Source organism: Staurois parvus, unplaced genomic scaffold (assembly GCF_062004578.1).
Source record: "Staurois parvus isolate SC_StPar_1 unplaced genomic scaffold, SC_StPar_1.0 ptg000682l, whole genome shotgun sequence".
In the NCBI taxonomy this organism is placed as follows: Eukaryota; Metazoa; Chordata; class Amphibia; order Anura; family Ranidae; genus Staurois; species Staurois parvus.
The window spans coordinates 12,523,258-12,542,285 of record NW_028318478.1 but is presented as its reverse complement, the minus strand read 5'-3'; the positions used below and the strand labels follow the sequence as shown (position 1 = coordinate 12,542,285).

Below are 19,028 nucleotides of genomic sequence, written 5' to 3'. Positions count from 1 at the left end.
CTCCACCCATGGGTTCCAAATCTTTTTAAACTTGGGGATGGAATCCAGGATAGTGGCTTCAATTTTTGCGTGGATCATCGCCTGAGTGACCCTAGTCATGACTGCAGTCGTATTCAGTAAGGGTGATTTCCAGGCTTTAGCGATAACCTGTTTGGCCGCAGTGGTGACTTGCAGAATAAGCTTAAAATTTGCCTTTGTGATGTCTGGTGGCCGGTGATTGAGAAGCGCGACTAGAGGACTTGGTTGGAGGGTTGTGGCGCTGAGTGCAGACAGTGTTCTGAATACCTCCGCCCAAAAAGTACGGACGATTGGGCAATCCCATCAAATATGAAAAAATGTTCCTAGGTCTGCGCAGCCTCTGAAACAAACTGGGGGATAATCAGGGGTAAATTTCGCAATTCTGGTTGGGACAAGATACCAGCGGGTCAGGACTTTGTAATTGGTCTCCAGGGCCACAACATTTTGCGAGGACTCCTTGGTATTGTTCCAAATGAGGTCCCAATCTGAGGGGTCGATTTGCCGGCCTAAATCAGCTTCCCATTTATCGGTATATGAGGGTAATGGAGAAACGGATGGGGTCGTAAAAAGGGAGTATAGATAGGAAATGAGACCTCGTCTATGAGGGTCTCGGTGACATGCTCGCTCAAAGGGAGACAGTGAGGAAATTGGGTTGGTGGCCAATGTGTACGGAGCAAAGAAATGTTTCAACTGCAAATATCTAAATAATTCAGAGGTGGGGAAGTTATGGGACTCACAGAGAGAGGTAAAAGATTTAAATTGATTCCTGAGTACAAAATGACGGGTCTGGGTGAGACCAGCCGTTGCCCATTGAGCAAAGACATGCGGTGCGGACCAGGCCAGGGGGAAGGCTGGATTACGAAGATAGGAAAGGAGGGGGTTATGGGGACCATGATAGCTTTCCATGCAAATTGTTTGGCAAATGCTGAATTTGGGTGGGTGGTGATGTATTGTTGTGTGTATAAATTGCCTTGGCCCACAATCAATTGACACAAGTCTTCCGTGAAGAACAGCGGAAGGGCTAAACGCTAGTACTGGCAATGAACAGGGCTGTTCCTTCTAACACTGCGTTTTTGAGGACACTATACAAAGGAGGCACTAGTATAGTTCTGTACGTGATCATTATATTGATCTGTACAAACACTATACTAGTAATGGGGGTGATCAGCGAACTATAGCTTGAGTGCGATAGTTTCCAGGCAATCTAACGCTAGCTGACACTGGCTGGGAGGGGCGCTTACTGACTCTGATGGTATCTGATGCCACTAATGGCAGGAATACAGTGATCAGTGAAAAATGTTATATACTGACACTACTAATAGTACTGGCTGGGTGACGGGGCAAGCAAAGGGTTAAATATGCTAATCTAACGTGTGTGTAAAATGTAGTGCTTTTACTCGATGCCGTGTTTTCTCTTCTCTCCCTGGACTGACAGGTGGGGGGGGCAGTGGGGGGCGCAGGCGCATTTACACCCCAAAACAGGAAGCGACGCAAGATTACATCGCTTTGCCAAGAGCTGCTGCTCGCCTGCAAAATGCGGGTGTTTGGCAAGTAGTTAAAAAAAAAACCTCATATTCTCAATATGGCATTTTTTATTTTATTTTTTTAATTATAATTTTTTTAATACTTTTATCCGAATAGTACAATGCTACCATAGTAACATTGTACTACTGTGTGTGTGTGTGTGTGTGTGTGTGTGTGTGTGTGTGTGGGGGGGGGGTGATCAGGGATTTCTCTTTTTCTTTTTTTTTTTACACTTTACAGGAGAAATAAAGATCATTTCTCCTGCAATGCAAAGCTTGCTGTCATGAACCTAACTCATTCATGAACTGTCATGCACGAGTTAAGTTTTTCACAGCTCAGGATAGTCATCTGTGATTGGCTAGAGCTGGTCACATGGTACAGGGTGCTGTGATTGGCCCCATGTATCATGTGACAGCTGTGAGACAATCACAGCCCACTAGGAAGAGAAGCAGAGCTGTTATGAATGACATTGATTCATAACAGCTTTGCTTGCATAGTGATCACATGATCACCGCGTCCCGTTCGCCGGACACAGCAGTCACGGGGGATGGAGCGCTGCACGTCCCCCTGTGTTAGTACAGCCAGAGCGATGTATGGGTACGCCTCTTTGCCTGCAGCTGCCGCCCGGGCCGCAGTACATTGCGGGTGGGCTGGAAGTGGTTAAGGACAGATCTGGGTTAAAAAAAAAAAAAAAAAAATCACTTCTTTACCTTTAAAAGCAACAGATAAATAAAAATGTTGGCCATAGAGGCGATCAGAGATGATAGAGTCTCTCATCGCCTCTGTGAGCAATCTGCCACATCATTGGATTGTTTCTCGGCACATGGTTGAAAAGGTAAGCCAGAGAAAAACCAGCAAGCCATGGGAGGGGGAGGAGTCCAGTGGCTAATGAACTTCATGAGAAAGCCGGCCACCAGCTGAAAAAACTAGATACCTGGCTTATGGCTGATATCTTCAGCCATAACTCCCAGAGAACCACTTGCAAACCGCAACATTTATATATGTATTTCGGTAGCCAAGTGGTTTTAAAGTACCTTCTTTTTTAGGACTGTAGTTGGAGGGAAATACAAAAGAACACTTGTACGAATTGTTCCAGAATCTTCATGTTTCGTATAGTTCAAAGACCACTTGATAAAAATTGCAAGAAGATTTGTTCTTTGTAAGTAGAAATGTGGCATGACCATGAGGTCTCATGGTGTTGGAAATGTAAGGGCTTTATGAATGTGGTCCATTTCCAACTTATGGTATGAAAGTATTTTTTTTCTAAGAATATACTGTACACAGCTCAAAAAAATTAAAGCAACACTTTTTAATCAGTGTATAGCATCAAGTCAATTAAACTTCTGGGATATTAATCAGGTCAGTTAAGTAGCAGAGGCAATCAGTTTCAGCTGCTTTGGTGTTAATGAAATTATCAACAGGTGCACTAGATGAGCATCAATGAGATGACCCCCAAACAGGTGGAGGCTACTTACATTTTTTCCCTACTCATCTTTTCTGACTGTTTTTCACTAGTTTTACATTTGGCTAGGGTCAGTATCACTACTGGTAGCATGAGGCGATACCTGGACCCTACAGAGGTTGCTCAGGCAACTCCTCCAGGATGGCACATCAGTACGTGCCATTGCCAGAACGTTTGCTGTGTCTCCCAGCACAGTCTCAAGAGCATGGAAGAGATTCCAGGAGACAGTTACTCTAAGAGAGCTGGACATGGCCATAGAAGGTCCTTAACCCATCAGCAGGACCGGTATCTGCTCCTTTGTGCAAGGAGGAACAGAATGAGCACTGCCACAGCCCTACAAAATGACTTCCAGCAGGCCACTGGTGTGAATGTCTCTGACCAAACAATCAGAAACAGACTTCATGAGGGTGGCCTGAAAGCCCAACATCCTCTAGTGGGCCCTGTTCTCACTGCCCAGCACCGTAGAGCTAGATTGGCATTTGCCATTGAACACTAGAATTGGCAGGTCCACCACTGGCTCCCTGTGCTTTTCACAGATGAGAGCAGGTTCACCCTGAGCACATGTGACAGACGTGAAAGGGTCTAGAGAACCCGTGGAGAACATTATGCTGCCTGTAACATCATTCAGCATGACCATTTTGGTGGTGGGTTAGTGAAGGTCTGGGGAGGCATATCCATGGAGGGATGCACAGACCTCTACAGGCTAGACAACGGCATCCTGACTCTCATTAGGTATCGGGATGAAATCCTTGGACCCATTATCAGATCCTATGCTGGTACAGTGGGTCCTGGGTTCTTCCTGGTGCATGACAATGCCCGGCCTCATATGGCGAGAGTATGCAGGCAGTTCCTGGTGATGAAGGAATTGATACCTTTGAATGGCCCCCATGCTTGCCTGACTGAAATTCAATAGAACACCTCTGGGATATCATGTTTTGGTCCATCCGACTCTGCCAGGTTGCACCTGAGACTGTCCAGGAGCTCAGTGATGCCCTGGACCAGATCTGGGAGGAAATACCCCAGGATACCCTTCGTCATCTCATTAGGAGCATGCCCGAATGTTGTCAGGCATGCATACAAGCACGTGGGGGCCATACAAACTACTGAGTACTATTTTGAGTTGCTGCAATGAAATTTCAGCAAAATGAACTAGCCTGCTGCATTATTTTTTCACTTTGATTTTCGGGTATCTTTGAATTCAGTCCTCTGTAGGTCAATCATTTTCATTTCCATCAAACGATGGGGCATCCTTATGTTCCTACCCAGTCTATATCAGTGTAGATATCCAGCATGATATTGTTCTCCCATTAAGATCTGATGTGTTTTCAAAGTGTTCCTTTAATTTTTTTTGAGCACTGTATATCGGATCTGTCAGCAAGGGGCTGAGAAATAGTGTCCTCCATTTAAAAGAGCAATAATACATTGTCTGGCCTCTCTGTTATACGTAGATATACCCTGGGTCCTCTGCTATTCACTTCATATGGTATTCTCTAAATTTATCTGGTGTAGGGGTATGTATGGATGGTGGGTTGTATGTGTGCAGTTGCCCTTAAGAATAGTGATGTTGTCATTTTAGAGCCGATTAAATAAATGCGGTGCGGGAAATGCAGCGAATCCTGAGAATTTGCTGCACCACATTGAAATCACACTCTATTCATGCGATCTGCCACCGGTGTCAATGTTAAATCAAAGACACTCCAAAACATATTGTAAAAAGCAGCGTGAACGCTCATGCGATCCAATTCAAGTGTGGCAAAAAAAAGGTTCCTGCAACTTTTTTTGTGCAGGTATGGTGCAAATTGAACCCATAAAAATGACTGGACTCAAATTGCACTGCAAATAATCGCATGTGTTTTGAACAGGAATGCAGTGTGATTCCTGTCCAAATCACCTGCAATTCCATAGTGTGAATCCAGCCATAATCATGGTAAGGTGAAGGTGTGTGTTTTACTTATATTTATACTATTTACAGTTACAAGAAAAAGTATGTGAACCCCTTGGGATTACGTGGAGTTTTGCATGAATTGGGCATAAAATGTGCTCTGAACGTCATCTAAGTCACAACAATAGAAGAACACAGTCTGCTGAACATAATACTACACAAACATTAGATGTTGCCATGGTTTAATTGCACATAACATGTAAACATTCAAAGTGCAGGGAGGAAAAAGTATGTGAACCTTTGGACTTAATAACTGGTTGACCCTCCTTTGGCAGCAATAACCTCAACCAAACATTTCCTGTAGTTGCAGATCAGACCTGCACAATGATCTGGAGTAATTTTGGACCACTCCTCTTCACAAAACTGTTTCAATGTAGCAATATTCTTGGGATGTCTTGTGTGAATCGCTCTCTTAAGGTCATGCCACAGCATTTCAGTCGGGTTGATGTCAGGACTCTGACTGGGCCACTCCAGAAGGCGTATTCTGTGCTGTTGTAGCCATTGTTTTGTTGAATTACTTGTATGTTTTGGGTCATTGTCCTGTTGCATCACCCATCCTCTGCTGAGCTTCAGTTGGCAGACAGATGGTCGTACATTTTCCTGCAAAATGTCTTGATAAACTCTGGAATTCATTTTCCCATCAATGACAACAATCCGTCCAGGCCCTGAGGTAGCAAAGCAGCCCCAAACTATGATGCTCCCTCCGCCATGTTTTACAGTGGGGATGAGGTTTTGATGTTGGTGTGCTGTGCCTTTTTTTCTCCATACATAGTGTTGTGTGTTCTTCCCAAACAACTCAATCTTGGTTTCATCTGTCCACAGTATATTTTGCCAGTAGTGCTGTGGAACATCCAGGTGCTCTTTTGCAAACTTCAAACGTGCTGCAATATTCTTTTTGGACAGCAATGGCTTCCTCCGTGGTGTCCTCCCATGTACTCCATTCTTGTTTAATGTTTTCCTTATTGTAGATGTGTCAACAGAAATGTTAGCATGTGCCAGAGATTTCTGTAGGTCTTTAGCTGACACTCTGGAATTCTTCTTTACCTCATGAAGCATTCTGCGCTGTGCTCTTGCAGTCATTTTTACAGGACAACCACACCTAGGGAGAGTAGCAACAGTGCTAAACTTTCTCCATTTGTAGACAGTCTGTCTTACTGTGGACACATGAACATCAAGGCTTTTGGAGATACTTTTGTAACCCTTTCCAGCTTCATGCAAGTCAACAATTCTTGATCGTAGGTCTTCTGAGAGCTCTTTTCTGCGAGGCATAATGTCAGGGCAGGAGCTGAGGAACGGACAGGCAAGCCTAATAACAATGTAACGCACTAGCTGACGACAACCACCACCCAGTCTAAGTCCCAGGCTGCCCTTCACCAGGGCCCCTGATGGTGGGGATGGACTTGACGCAGCCAGGAACCAGGTCGCGGCCCCCCGAGACACCTCAGTTGCGGTAATGGCCGCCGCCAATGGCATGTAGCTGGTGGAAAAGACAATAGAGTAGTCAGGCAGGTCGGGTCGACAACAATGGGACAAAACGGTACAGGACAGCAGACAAGAATCACAGGTCATGAGCCGGGTTCAGCAACAGAGGGTCAGATCAAAGGAGAACACAAAGAATAGTCGAGTCACAAGCCGAGTCAGATTCCAGGAGAGTCACAAGAGTCATAACAGAGTTATAGCAACACAAAGACACAAGACACAAGTGCAAAGGGCATGTGCGGACCACAGGCTTATATGTAATCAGCCACACCCCTCTGGGGGATGGACCTCAGAGACCTGAAGGCATAAAAGATTCCCACCATGCTCAGCAGAAATCCAAGATGGATGCCAGCACATGGAGTAACATAACCTCTGGGAAAAGGTAGGACCTTGACACATGGTTCACATCAGACAGTGCTTCTTGAAACCAGCAAACTTAAAACAGGTGTGTGTTTTTTAAGGGCAGGCCAGCTGTCTTCAACACATCCAATATCATCACACTGATTGGAGTCAAGGTTGGCTCACTCCTGGCTCCAATTAGCTCTGGGAGAAGTCATTAAGCTAGGGGCTCACATACTTTTTCCTCCCTGCACTGTGAATGTTTACATGTTATGTGCAATTAAACCATGGCCACATCTAATGTTTGTGTAGTATTATGTTCAGCAGACTGTGTTCTTCTATTGTTGTGACTTAGATGATGTTCAGCAAACAAGAGATCCCTGTGCTCAAATCCATACAGCTAGTGCATGCATTTATCCATCAGGTGCTAAAGGGGTGTAACCACATTAACTCTAGAAATTCTGAAGGACCCTCTGCACACTGGTATATACCCTTTCAAGCAAACTATGCAATAAATAGGGATATTTGGTTCACACATATTGCAATACATGCTTAAGCTGGCCAACTGCGTCAAAGTAATCCCTCTATGGCCAGTCCTACTCTGCCCTGCCTACGCAAGTGCTACTGTGGACACAATGCTAGCATAGGGGAAAAGACACAATGGGGAGAGCTACAAGGTTCAGGCAGTTGGCCAGCTTAAGCATGTATTGCAATATGTGTGAACCAAATATCCCTATTTATTGCATAGTTTGCTTGAAAGGGTATATACCAGTGTGCAGAGGGTCCTTCAGAGTTTCTAGAGTTAATGTGGTTACACCCCTTTAGCACCTGATGGATAAATGCATGCACTAGCTGTATGGATTTGAGCACAGGGATCTCTTGTTTGTTGTATTGTTGGGTCAGTAGCCAGACCTGAACCTTGTAGCTCTCCCCATTGTGTCTTTTCCCCTATGCTAGCATTGTGTCCACAGTAGCACTTGCGTAGGCAGGGCAGAGTAGGACTGGCCATAGAGGGATTACTTTGACGCAGTTGGCCAGCTTAAGCATGTATTGCAATATGTGTGAACCAAATATTATTTATTGCATAGTTTGCTTGAAAGGGTATATACCAGTGTGCAGAGGGTCCTTCAGAATTTTTAGATGATGTTCAGAGCACATTTTATGCCCAATTCATGCAAAACTCCACGTAATCCCAAGGGGTTCACATACTTTTTCTTGCAACTGTATATTTGGTAATAAAGGCATCTTTTGAGTAATACTACTTGATCCTTAAAGTAACACCCTGTTTTGGGTTCCTTTTAGCCCATTTTTTGGCAATGGATCTCATCAGGTGAGAAGTGGAGCTGTGCATTCAGTTAACTTTCTCATAGTTTGTGGAGGGACACAGGACTGTAGAATGTATGTGCCATGACAGAATAACCCATTGTATGAACTCTCTTCAGCGCTGTGTCCCTCAATGAACATCAAAGATATTTTACGAGTCCAAAATATTCAATTTTATCAATGTATGTTTATCTTTTTCAATGTTTGTATAGTTTTTAAACATGTATGTGGGGGTGGTCATATTTTCTCACTGTACATATGAACTTACTAGTGGTTCTACCTTGCTAATATTTCTATCTGCAAGTTAGAAAGGGTCTGTGTCTGATTAAAAAAGATCATTTCTGCAGTCTGGAACGATGTGAAAAATCTTTTAGCCAGAGGTTTTTCAACTCAACAAAAGGAAGCTCAGTAGAAAATTAGATACTTTTTAACTGGAAATAATGTGATTTGATCATTCTGTCTATTCTCTGTAAGTATGCGTTTTAATAGATTCACTTAAACGCTAAATGTCATGTGACACATAGGAATATAGTTTTGATTATAAGAAAAGACAAGATTAAGCAGTTTTGATTAAGTAGTGAAGTTGAGAAACATCACTTGTGGGGATCTTAACTAACAAGCAAGAATGTAATTATAGCATTGACCAATTAATGGGGATATGATCAACATGTGTAAAAACATCAGTGGTTCATATAGTGAACTTGGTGTAGAGTTATTCACCCCGAGGTCATCACAGAGGACAAGGGGGCACTCTTTACGTCTGGAGGAAAAGAGATTTAATCTCCAACCATGGAAATGTTTCTTCTCAGTAAGAGCTGTGAAAATGTGGAATAGACTCCCTCAAGAGTTGGCTCTGGCCAGCTCAGTGGATTGCTTTAAAAAAGGCCTGGATTCTTTCCTAGATACACATAATATAACTGGATACTAACCAGGGGCGGACTGACAACTCATGGGGTCCCCGGGCAATAGGGGATCATGGGGCCCCTGTGTCCTCGCCCACACTCAAACAAGCCTATGAAAGGTACCAGGGGCATCTCATGGGGCCCCCTACTGACTCCGGGCCCTCGGGCAGTGCCCGAGTACCCAAAATGATCAGTCCGCCCCTGATACTAACATTTATAGGTAAAGTTGATCCAGGGAATATCCGATTGTCTCTCAGGGGATCAGGAAGGAATTTTCTCCCGTGCTGGAGCAAATTGGTTCATGCTTTTCTGTTTTGCCTTCCTCTGGATCAACTGTGGGTGTAGGATTATAACTTTTTTTTTTCTATGGTTGAACTAGATGGACGTTTGTCTTTTTTCAGCCAGACTAACTATGTAACTATGTAACTGTGACCATACAACTGCTATGAGGCCCAGAAGCACAAAGGGGACAGAACTTATCATTGTAACACAGTAATTTATGCAGGTAATGACAGCAATTGACAAATATGTTTAATTAAATAAACATTAACGTGCATGTAGTTTTTGAACCTTTATACGACTGCTATGACAGAATTAGTATTTTTATGACTAGGGGAATGGCCTTGGAGATATTGAGTAGTGTGGCAGAGAGTCTCAAAAAGGTTTTTGATTTTCCTGGTGAGCAAATAGCTACAGGTCAGCTGACTAGTCCTAGCCATATGCCAGATGCAAACATATTTTGCTAGGGGATAATTCTTACCAAAAAATTATCACAATCAGGAGGTATCTTCACACCAGTAGGTCACAGTTTATAAGTGACATCAGAGGCAGCCCATGACAATGTGTCAATGCTTGGGAATCAGGAAACTTTGCAATTTGTTGATGGGCATGGTGTGGCCCATCAACCATGAGGTCACTAGAATTATACACTAGAGTAGTGAATATAAGTGTGGTAGTCCTTACAGGCCTTTACTCAAAGTCCATATTGGTACAGAAATGTGACTGTGAGTTCATTCTAGGTGATAACGAGTTTCCTCCATTGACTTAATGTATTTTGTATTTACAGGAAAGCTAAGGTTCAACCTTATATTTATGGTTCAGTTTGCTGTTTTACAGTACTGTGTGGTTCTACATATGCAAAATAGTATCTCCATAGTTTCCTATTGTTTTTGTACATGTGAATGCAAATTAGAAATCACAGGCACCAATTGCAGAATGGGATTCACTGTTTAGGGTTTACAAAGGTGTGTCAGTTTTCCTTTTCACACCCTCCTACACACACTCCCACTTTTCAGGATTCCATTTAGACACAGGACCACTCTGAGCCTTTAAAGTTTGTTTCGTTTTGTATTTTTCTTTAACATACATCCTGGATCAGTACATAGCTGATTTACCACTATCTTCAAAGAATTTAGCTAAACTAGAATCCATGCACCTAAGACTACTCTCTCTGTTCTGGCTTTGCATGCCATACTACAAGCTTCATCTCATCTAGTTAACTACTCATCTCAGCTGGAGCCCTGGAGATACCTAAACATCTGCATAGAGGACACATTGCCTGTATCTGCATTTAGAAGTTCTGTTTCTGGAGAAGAGGCAACAAACATGTAGCCTGATCTGCAACATCATCAGCAAATACTGGGACAACATTTCAATTGCTCAAGACTTATTACACAAACAGTTTTCCTGATTCATTATGAAGATCACCATCAGTGCAGTCTACAAACGTAATGTAAGTATAACCCACATATGCTTCTTGGGTAAGGGATATATATATATATATATTTATTACTAACAGCAGTGATTTACAAAAAATGGGCCTTTTATTTACTTTACAGAAAACTACAGCCACTTTGTATACTACCACATTGAACATCATACTATAGAAATTTGTGTGAGTTATCTAGCCTAACTGAAACCATTTTTCTGATTTTTTTTTTGGTATACAGTAATTGTATTTGCTCATACCACCACTCTTGTTGCTATGCTATTAACTACACCATGTAGTAGCACTGTTACAGGTAGTGTTCTATTTTAAGGGGGTTGTACACAGGGCAACCAAATATTCCCTTGTGTCTCACACAAGAAAATCATGTAGAATTGATTTAGTATAAGCAAAACTTGGGCAGCTAGATAGTTTAGAGATTGGTAATCTAAATTAAATTCAAGAAAATCAATCCTTTCTTTGAAAAGAACACCATTCATGAGGCCCCCATTACTCTCATGGCCATATGCAAATGGAGGGATTCATTCTTTTAGGGACAGTGTAGAGCTCTTTCCACCTTAACCAATGGAGGGTTTCATGGTACAATGGGGGGGGGGGGTACATATACAGCTTGGTAATATGCATATTGCCAAATCTGCATCCTTGCAGACAAAATTCTTGGTATATGTGAAAATCTAAGCTTCTGTCATTTACAATGACATTTTCATTTTATATAGGAAAGCAGTCTATGTATTTAGTATATTGAAAGTACTTATCATGTGTGCAAAATATACAAATATGTCCAAAATAGCTAACGTTGTGCAAATCTAAAACAAAAATATTTTTAGTGCAATATAAAGTGCAACCAGTGCAGTCCACATAGATAAAGTCATTTATGATTCCAGCTAAACAGCAATTATTGTCCAAACACAATAATTATTCCAGTATATGCATGTACTGTCTGAACTAGACTCTCCTGATGTTCAGTAAGCAAGATCCCTTCTACAACACAAAAGTGTGGTCCCAATGGTATTAAACTCCAGTAGCTATTCCTCCACTCCAGAAATGTATTAAATATAACTTCTGGGTATGTTCCATCTTGGACCAAATTTACATGTTCTATACCTGGCCAATCCTGTGGAAGTGGAGAATCACTAATGAAGTTACTGCTACTATAATGATCCTTGCTGTCTTCTGCAACTCATAATAGGGCTAGTGAACACAGTGTGGTCTATTTACTAAAACTTGTGAGTGCAAAATCTGGTACAGCTGTGCATGGTAGCCAATCAGCTTCTAATGTCAGCTTCGACAAAAAAAACCTGGAAGCTGATTGGTTTCTATGCAAAACTGCACCAGATTTTGCATTCTCCAGTTTTAGTAAATCAACAACAGTGGATCGATGACTAGGCATGGACAACATTCATAGAATGTATTGCAATTTTCTCAATTAATGCAAAGCAGACTAGGTGGAGAAGCATGAGGTGATGTCACAATATCCACCTTATCTAATCAGAGAATGTCTTGTATTTATTGAGAAATATACAAGGTGTTCTCTGAATAGTGCACATGCCGAGCTGACAACCACCTGTGGTTACTATGCAGCCATGTGACATGAAACCTAGAAGGCCTTGCTGCCTTCTAGGTTTCATGTCACATGGCTGCATGGTAACCACAGGTGGTTGCCAGCTCGGCATCGGCACTATTCAGAGAACCCCTAGTATATTTCTCAATAAATTATTGGCCACTACAGTGATTCCTTGCTTCCACAGGGATCAGCCAGGTATGGAATATGTATACTTCCATTGGTCCAATGTAGCTCTGCAAAAGCAAAAATAAACATATATTCTCTAAAGTAAAAATAAACACATATCTTGAAAGAAAACATACAAGGTAGAGTGGTAGTGTGTTATATCTTAAGTGTTCTGGCTTGTAAGCAATGTATTAGTGCTTTTCCCAGCACTGGGCAAAGAAAACCCTTAAACATGTGTAGGTGGAATACATTGACTGCTCCAGAACTTCCTCCTGTCACGTGCATTCAGAATGTAATGATGTTGCCGTATGTAAGCTTTGACCATTGTGTTTCATCACCAGGACTTCATTAGCACTTTATATCACATTAACAAAATTGTCGTTTTCTTGCACAGTTTTATTTGTACAGATTTTGCTATTTTTCACATATTTAAATGTTTTTGCATATATAATAAGTATATTTAATTGATGTTTCTGTTGGCTTCGATACTATGCACTTTTTATGAATTTTTATATATTATATCATGTTTTGATAATATTACAGCAGTTAGTAATACAGTTGATTTTAGTGCTGATTTTTATATACATAATATTTATATTTTTAAAGTCCTCTGTCAACAGGCTTTGGACTTTTCAATGGAATCAGTTTGATTCTCTTCTGCGATAATTCAGAATTCATTGGCAGATGCAACTCTTGCATTCCTACAGATTAGTATGGGAATGTAGAAAATGCTTGAAGTGAACAAAAGCCTGCCAACACAGGCCCTAAATCTGCAAACAAAACTGAGATATCTATTCTATGAAATTTTATTTCTAAAGTGCCACTTTGTATGATTTGTTTTATGTCTTTGATAGAGGTTTGATTGCATGTTCTCCCTATTGCAGAAAGGCCCCATGGAAATGACTGTTGGAACTGGCAGCAGGAGAAGAACCATCATAATATTTTTTTTATACTTTTCTATGCAACTCATAACATCAGATGGAATTGTTGAAAATGATGTGCACTCCAGTTTTGTCCAGTGGGGACTGAAGGGTCCTGAACGCAGAGAGATACAGAGAGAGATTTTATCTGTTTTAGGATTGCCTCATAGACCAAGACCTCACTTACATGAGAAGACATCTGCCCCAATATTCATGATGAATCTTTACAATTCAGTAAGTATCAATGAAGAGAGAAAAGATAGCTTTCAGTACTTTAATTTTTTTACCAAGGATGATCCTTCCCTTGTCCATCTTCATGAAAACCACTTTCTTACTGATGCGGATTTTGTTATGAGTTTTGTTAACCTAGTGGAGAATGACACCAAATTCTGTCACCAATGCTACAGGTTTGATCTTGCTGATGTTCCAGTTGGAGAACAAGTGACAGCAGCTGAGTTGCGCGTATATAAAGATGCAACAAACTACAATGAAACCTACCAAATCAACATCTACCAGGTGCTTCAGGAACATTCTAGTCAGCTGTTAAAGCTGGACAGCCAGATAATCACAGGTGCAGAAAGTGGATGGTTGACATTTGACATTACTGCATCAAGCAATGATTGGGTGGATAATCCTCAGGACAATCTTGGACTACAAATGAGAATAGAAACGATGGACAGGAAAAGTGTTAAGGCTCAATCAGTTGGTCTAGTTGATAAAAGTGGACCACAGGAGAAGCAGCCATTTATGGTGGCATTTTTTAAAACTGCAACAATTCACCTACGTAGTGTTCGTTCTGCAAACAGTAAACACACACACCAAGACAAAAAGGTGGTAAAGGAACACAACCTTCCATTAGCCAATATTACAGAGAACTTTATGAGTAGCAGCGGTAGTAATAGTGGGCATCGATTCTTGAAACAGGCCTGCAAGAAGCATGAACTGTATGTGAGTTTCCGTGACCTTGGCTGGCAAGATTGGATAATTGCCCCAGAAGGATATGCTGCTTACTACTGTGAAGGGGAATGTGCTTTTCCACTCAACTCTTACATGAATGCTACTAATCATGCAATTGTCCAAACCTTAGTTCACTTTATTAATCCTGAGACTGTCCCAAAGCCATCTTGTGCCCCTACAGAACTTCAGGGAATCTCTGTCTTGTATTTTGATGACAATTCCAATGTTATATTAAAGAAGTACAGAAACATGGTGGTGAGATCATGTGGCTGCCACTAGAATCACAGATAATGTAACTGAAACTGGAATCTGCATCTTGATTAGTGTTTTACTTCTTAAAAGCCACTGCATGCTTATAAGTTGTTATTATTATTATTATTATTATTATACAGGGTTTATATAGCGCCAACAGTTTGCCCAGCGCTTTACAATATAACGGGTGACAATACAGCAACAATACAGTTCAATACAAGAGGGATAGGAGGGCCCTGCTCCTTGGAGCTTACAATCTAGTATTTTTTCTCTTAGATTTTGTATTATATGATCAAGAACAAAGCAATATAATGGATTTTATAGAAATAACCTTTCAGACGTTTTTTCAAATGCATTACAGTGATAAATTATGTAAAAAATAAATGTATAGTCATGTTTAAATGTATAATCTTGCTGATCTGTCAAGCCTCTGTGCTGAGCATTTATTTTATTTTATAGGTAAAAAAAACAACTCCTACAACACATGAAATGGAACTGCAAAGTTTCCATGCAACTTACCTCTGCTATTGACAGAACAATCTTTTCTAATCTATGTCTGCACACCTGCACACCCTCCATATAGAACATATTTGTAACTAATTCAATTCTACGACATAGCAGTCCAAAAGCACACACAGCTCAAAATTTGAATTCTCTTTAAAAGATTAGGATGGTCCCAGAGCTAAAGCACAGCATTATTATTTGGACAGGTAAGTATATTTGCTAATTTATAATAGAGCAAACCTCTTAACACCATCCCAATTGTTATTGAGTTTATATCTACTTTAAGAAATGTGTGATTTACCGTTTGCCCTTATGGGCTACAATTGATATGGTAGACTCCCACCCATCCTCTTTGCCATGGCTCTTCTTCACATATCCTCAGTCTCTGGGACTCAATCAAATATTCTGCAGGCTTGACTTTGCCTCATTTACCTCTTTTGCGTCTTTTTTGCTGTCCATTATTTCCTCCCGGAATCTGCCAACCAGGCCAATTTTCTTTGTGGATGGAACACGGGTTCTCAGATGTCCATTCCTTGCTCGCTCCAACCAGGATTGTTACCTTCGATGCGCTCCACTTGTCCCATGAGATACCTTTGCAGGAACATTTTCACTACCTCCAGCTTCGCCACTTTATTCAGAAGTTGATTAGACATCATTCAGCACCCTACCTCCTTTCAGCTTTCAAAAGCATCTGTAGGTCACGTCCATGCTCAACAGGTATAATCTCTTTAGTATACTCCTCTATCGTTTCCTTCAAGAAACCTCCACTGCGCCCCTTCCAACAACATTGGGATTGCAAACTGGCAGTGACCCTGACACCAGAGGATTGGCAGATAATGATTAAAACGGCCTCAAAATGCTCCAGAAATGTCACCACTTTAGAAAATGCCTATAAGGTCATATACCGCTGGTATTACACGCCAGCTCAACTGGCCAGAATTCTACCACAATATCCAACGACCTGCTTTTGCGGGTGCCCCCAACTGGGGACAATGACCCACATCTGGTGGTCTTGCCCTAGGGCGATGAGATTATGGATCTGGGTTTATGCACTCTTACGGACAATACTTAATTGAGATATAAAAAGGAACCCCAGTGAGACCCTTCTTTTTAAACCTATTGAGTCATTATTACGGGCAGAATGCGAGCTGGCAAAGCACCTTTTTGCTACCACAAAACTCACTATAGCAAAAGCCTGGAAAACATCAGCCCTCAGTTTTGAAGCGGTGAAACATCGTATGAACGATATAATGGTCAACTAGAAATTGACATTTATACTGTCTGACTCTCACGACCAGTTCCTGTGAGTTTTGCCACCCTAGATATCATATGCTTATCCCTTGAGCTTTGACCATACATTACTAACATTGTGATACCTTGAACACATTACCCTCCGAGACCATTTTCCCCTTCTTTTCTCTTTTTCATTTCTATTCTCTTTTCTGTCTTAGGTTAGTGTTCGTGCCACGTGAGTGACAGCTTGACATGGGCAGGCGTGCAAATGGTACTTGTTATTATATTATTTAGATTGACTCTATACCTTGCCTTGCTGACCATCACTTGCGCTGCTGTGTTCTGCACGTTTGTGGAGACTGACTAACTTAGCTAAGTTCTTGTGGAACCAGTGCCAGATAGCTGATGCTTTATACCATGGTGTTGACGAACCTCCCTCCCCTATGTTCTCTCTTTTTTCTTCCTTTTCTTTTTTTCATATTTCTGATTTCCTCTTGAAGATCTTCCTTTTCTACTACTCATGCGAATGCATTAGTACAAGGATACCTCATTGGCTCCAGGGCCGAGCAGACACTGTAACTTTGTGTAATCTCTTTTAATGTTGGGGTTTGATGCCCTCTGGTTCCACCTCTAGCATTTAAGTTGATACTGGTCTTTATGTTCTATTTGAACACCACAACATCACTTCCATGCTATGATCTAGTTTACTTTTGACCTTCACCCACCCATTATTGTTTCTTTTATTTAGTCATGATCCGATGCTGTATTTTGTACTGTATTGTATACATCTTTCTGGTATGCCAGTTACTTGGCACTGTATGTATATGTCATTTGTTAATAAACCCTTTGTAAAAGAAATGTGTGATTTAGGGTTAGTTATGTGTTAATAATGTTTTTAAAAAATTGAGAAAAGAGACTTTGGGCAGATTAAAGAATAAAAAAGCTGATTCAGCAATCACCAATTGCTACTTACTATTTACTATCAATATAGCTTTGATTTGGCAGAAACATGCATTGAACCCCTATAGTGAAACTTAAGGATATCTTTTTTATTAAATAAAAATAATTGATACACATTTATTATTTAGTGGCCTTGCCTAGAGCTTCCGAAAGTCTTATTTTCCCACTCATTTCCATTTCTTTAAAAGGAACAATGCACACTAATTGTGGTCATGTGCACTATTCTATGCACACTAAATATCTCATACTCTCTAGTCCAGGGGTGGGCAACTGTGGCCCTTCAGCTGTTGTAGAACTAAAAGTCCCATGAGGCATTTCAAAAACTGACAGTTACAAGCACGACTCCCAAAGTCAGAGGCATGATGGGACTTGTAGTTCACCAACAGCTGGAGGGTCACAGTTGCCCACCCCTGCTCTAGTCCATAGTCCTCAGTCCATATTGGGAGTGAGAAAGGGTGGATGGTTACACTTCTAGTTGAATGAATGCAACACTAAATCATGCTGTTTGCACTCCACACCACAACATGCAATTCACAAGGCGCCCAATACACAATGCAGCAATCACCTGATACGTTGCCCATGAGCTACAGTACACTGCTCAGCATGCATGCGACACACCGTGCACCCCAATAATGACAGATCATGTGTGGTTTAACAAGTTGTAGACATCCTCTTCAAGCTCATCACTGATGGGAAGCTGCACCCAATTTCCTCCCAATTCCCTCTTATTTTATTTTCTGAATAACTTCCACCCCTTCCTCAACTACACAACGGTTACAAAGGTAAGGTAAGGGCTCCGAGTGTCTATCTATACCAATACCTCTGAACCTCCCAACTTGTATGCGACTATTAAAGGGACACTTTTGAGAAAGCGATTATCATACTGAGCAATTTAACCTCTTACTAGCAGTCCTTATAAGATAAGATGCTTACAAAAAATATAACAACAAAATGTGTCATATAGTTTAGACCAAGCTCTACATATAACCCTTCATGACCAGAGATGATTAATGCATAGATGACCAGGCCAAATTCAGCATCAATAACTGATTAATTTGCATATCTATAGTTTTATATTTAAAACAACTATAAAATAGTTTTTAGATTTTTAAAGGGCAAACTTCAATTTTGTATACTACTGTTTTAATATTTTTTTTCAAGTAGCAATTGACAATTACAGTATTAAACAGATTAACACTGCCACCTTCAGGCTGCAGCAGCATCTGCAATGCCATCTACAGACTAAAAGCTTGTTAATGAAGTTTCTTGATCGTCTTGTACAAGGCAGAAAATTTTGAATTGATATCCAATAACTTTTTAAAAAGCGGAGTTCCCCCCAAGAGTGGAAGCTCTGCTTTTCAGTCTCCTACCCCACTCTGCTTCCATATTAAGCACCTTTTGGGGAGAGGGGGGAGCAAGTGTCTGGTTCTGAGAGCTACCCACTCCCACTTCCAGCTCAGTTCTCCGCGGTGAACAGAGCTGGAAGTCCCTCCCCCACAGCCCTCTGGGACCTTGGAAGTGTCCCATTCACAAAGTGCAGCTTGTTTTGCGCATGAGCCGGTTTCCCTTAGTCAAGATGGCGGCACCAGCACTTGACAGCTGATTGAAGAATTGGCTCGGGGTGGGGACACCACTGAATGCATGGACAGGTAAGTGACAGCTACAGTATTTGTAGCTGCTGACTTTTAATTTTTTTGGGGGGGGAAGTGGCGGGGGCTAGAACTATGCTTTAAATTTAGTTTTGTGTGTGTGGAGCAT

General features: G+C 41.4%; 1 protein-coding gene across 1 annotated transcript; it reads left to right on the top strand.

Annotated features, from left to right (window-relative positions):
- Window positions 1-13,337: 13,337 nt before the first annotated feature.
- On the top strand, window positions 13,338-14,661 carry LOC149447599 (bone morphogenetic protein 7-like). Its single transcript, XM_089652350.1, has one exon. It carries the CDS (start codon window positions 13,338-13,340, stop codon window positions 14,598-14,600), a length of 1,263 nt encoding a protein of 420 aa, XP_089508476.1. The 3' UTR covers window positions 14,601-14,661.
- The last annotated feature ends 4,367 nt before the right edge of the window (window positions 14,662-19,028 follow it).

Coding starts and splice junctions, on each gene's coding strand:
- LOC149447599 (XM_089652350.1), top strand. CDS start 13,338: ATGGAAATGACTGTTGGAACTGGCAGCAGGAGAAGAACCATCATAATA.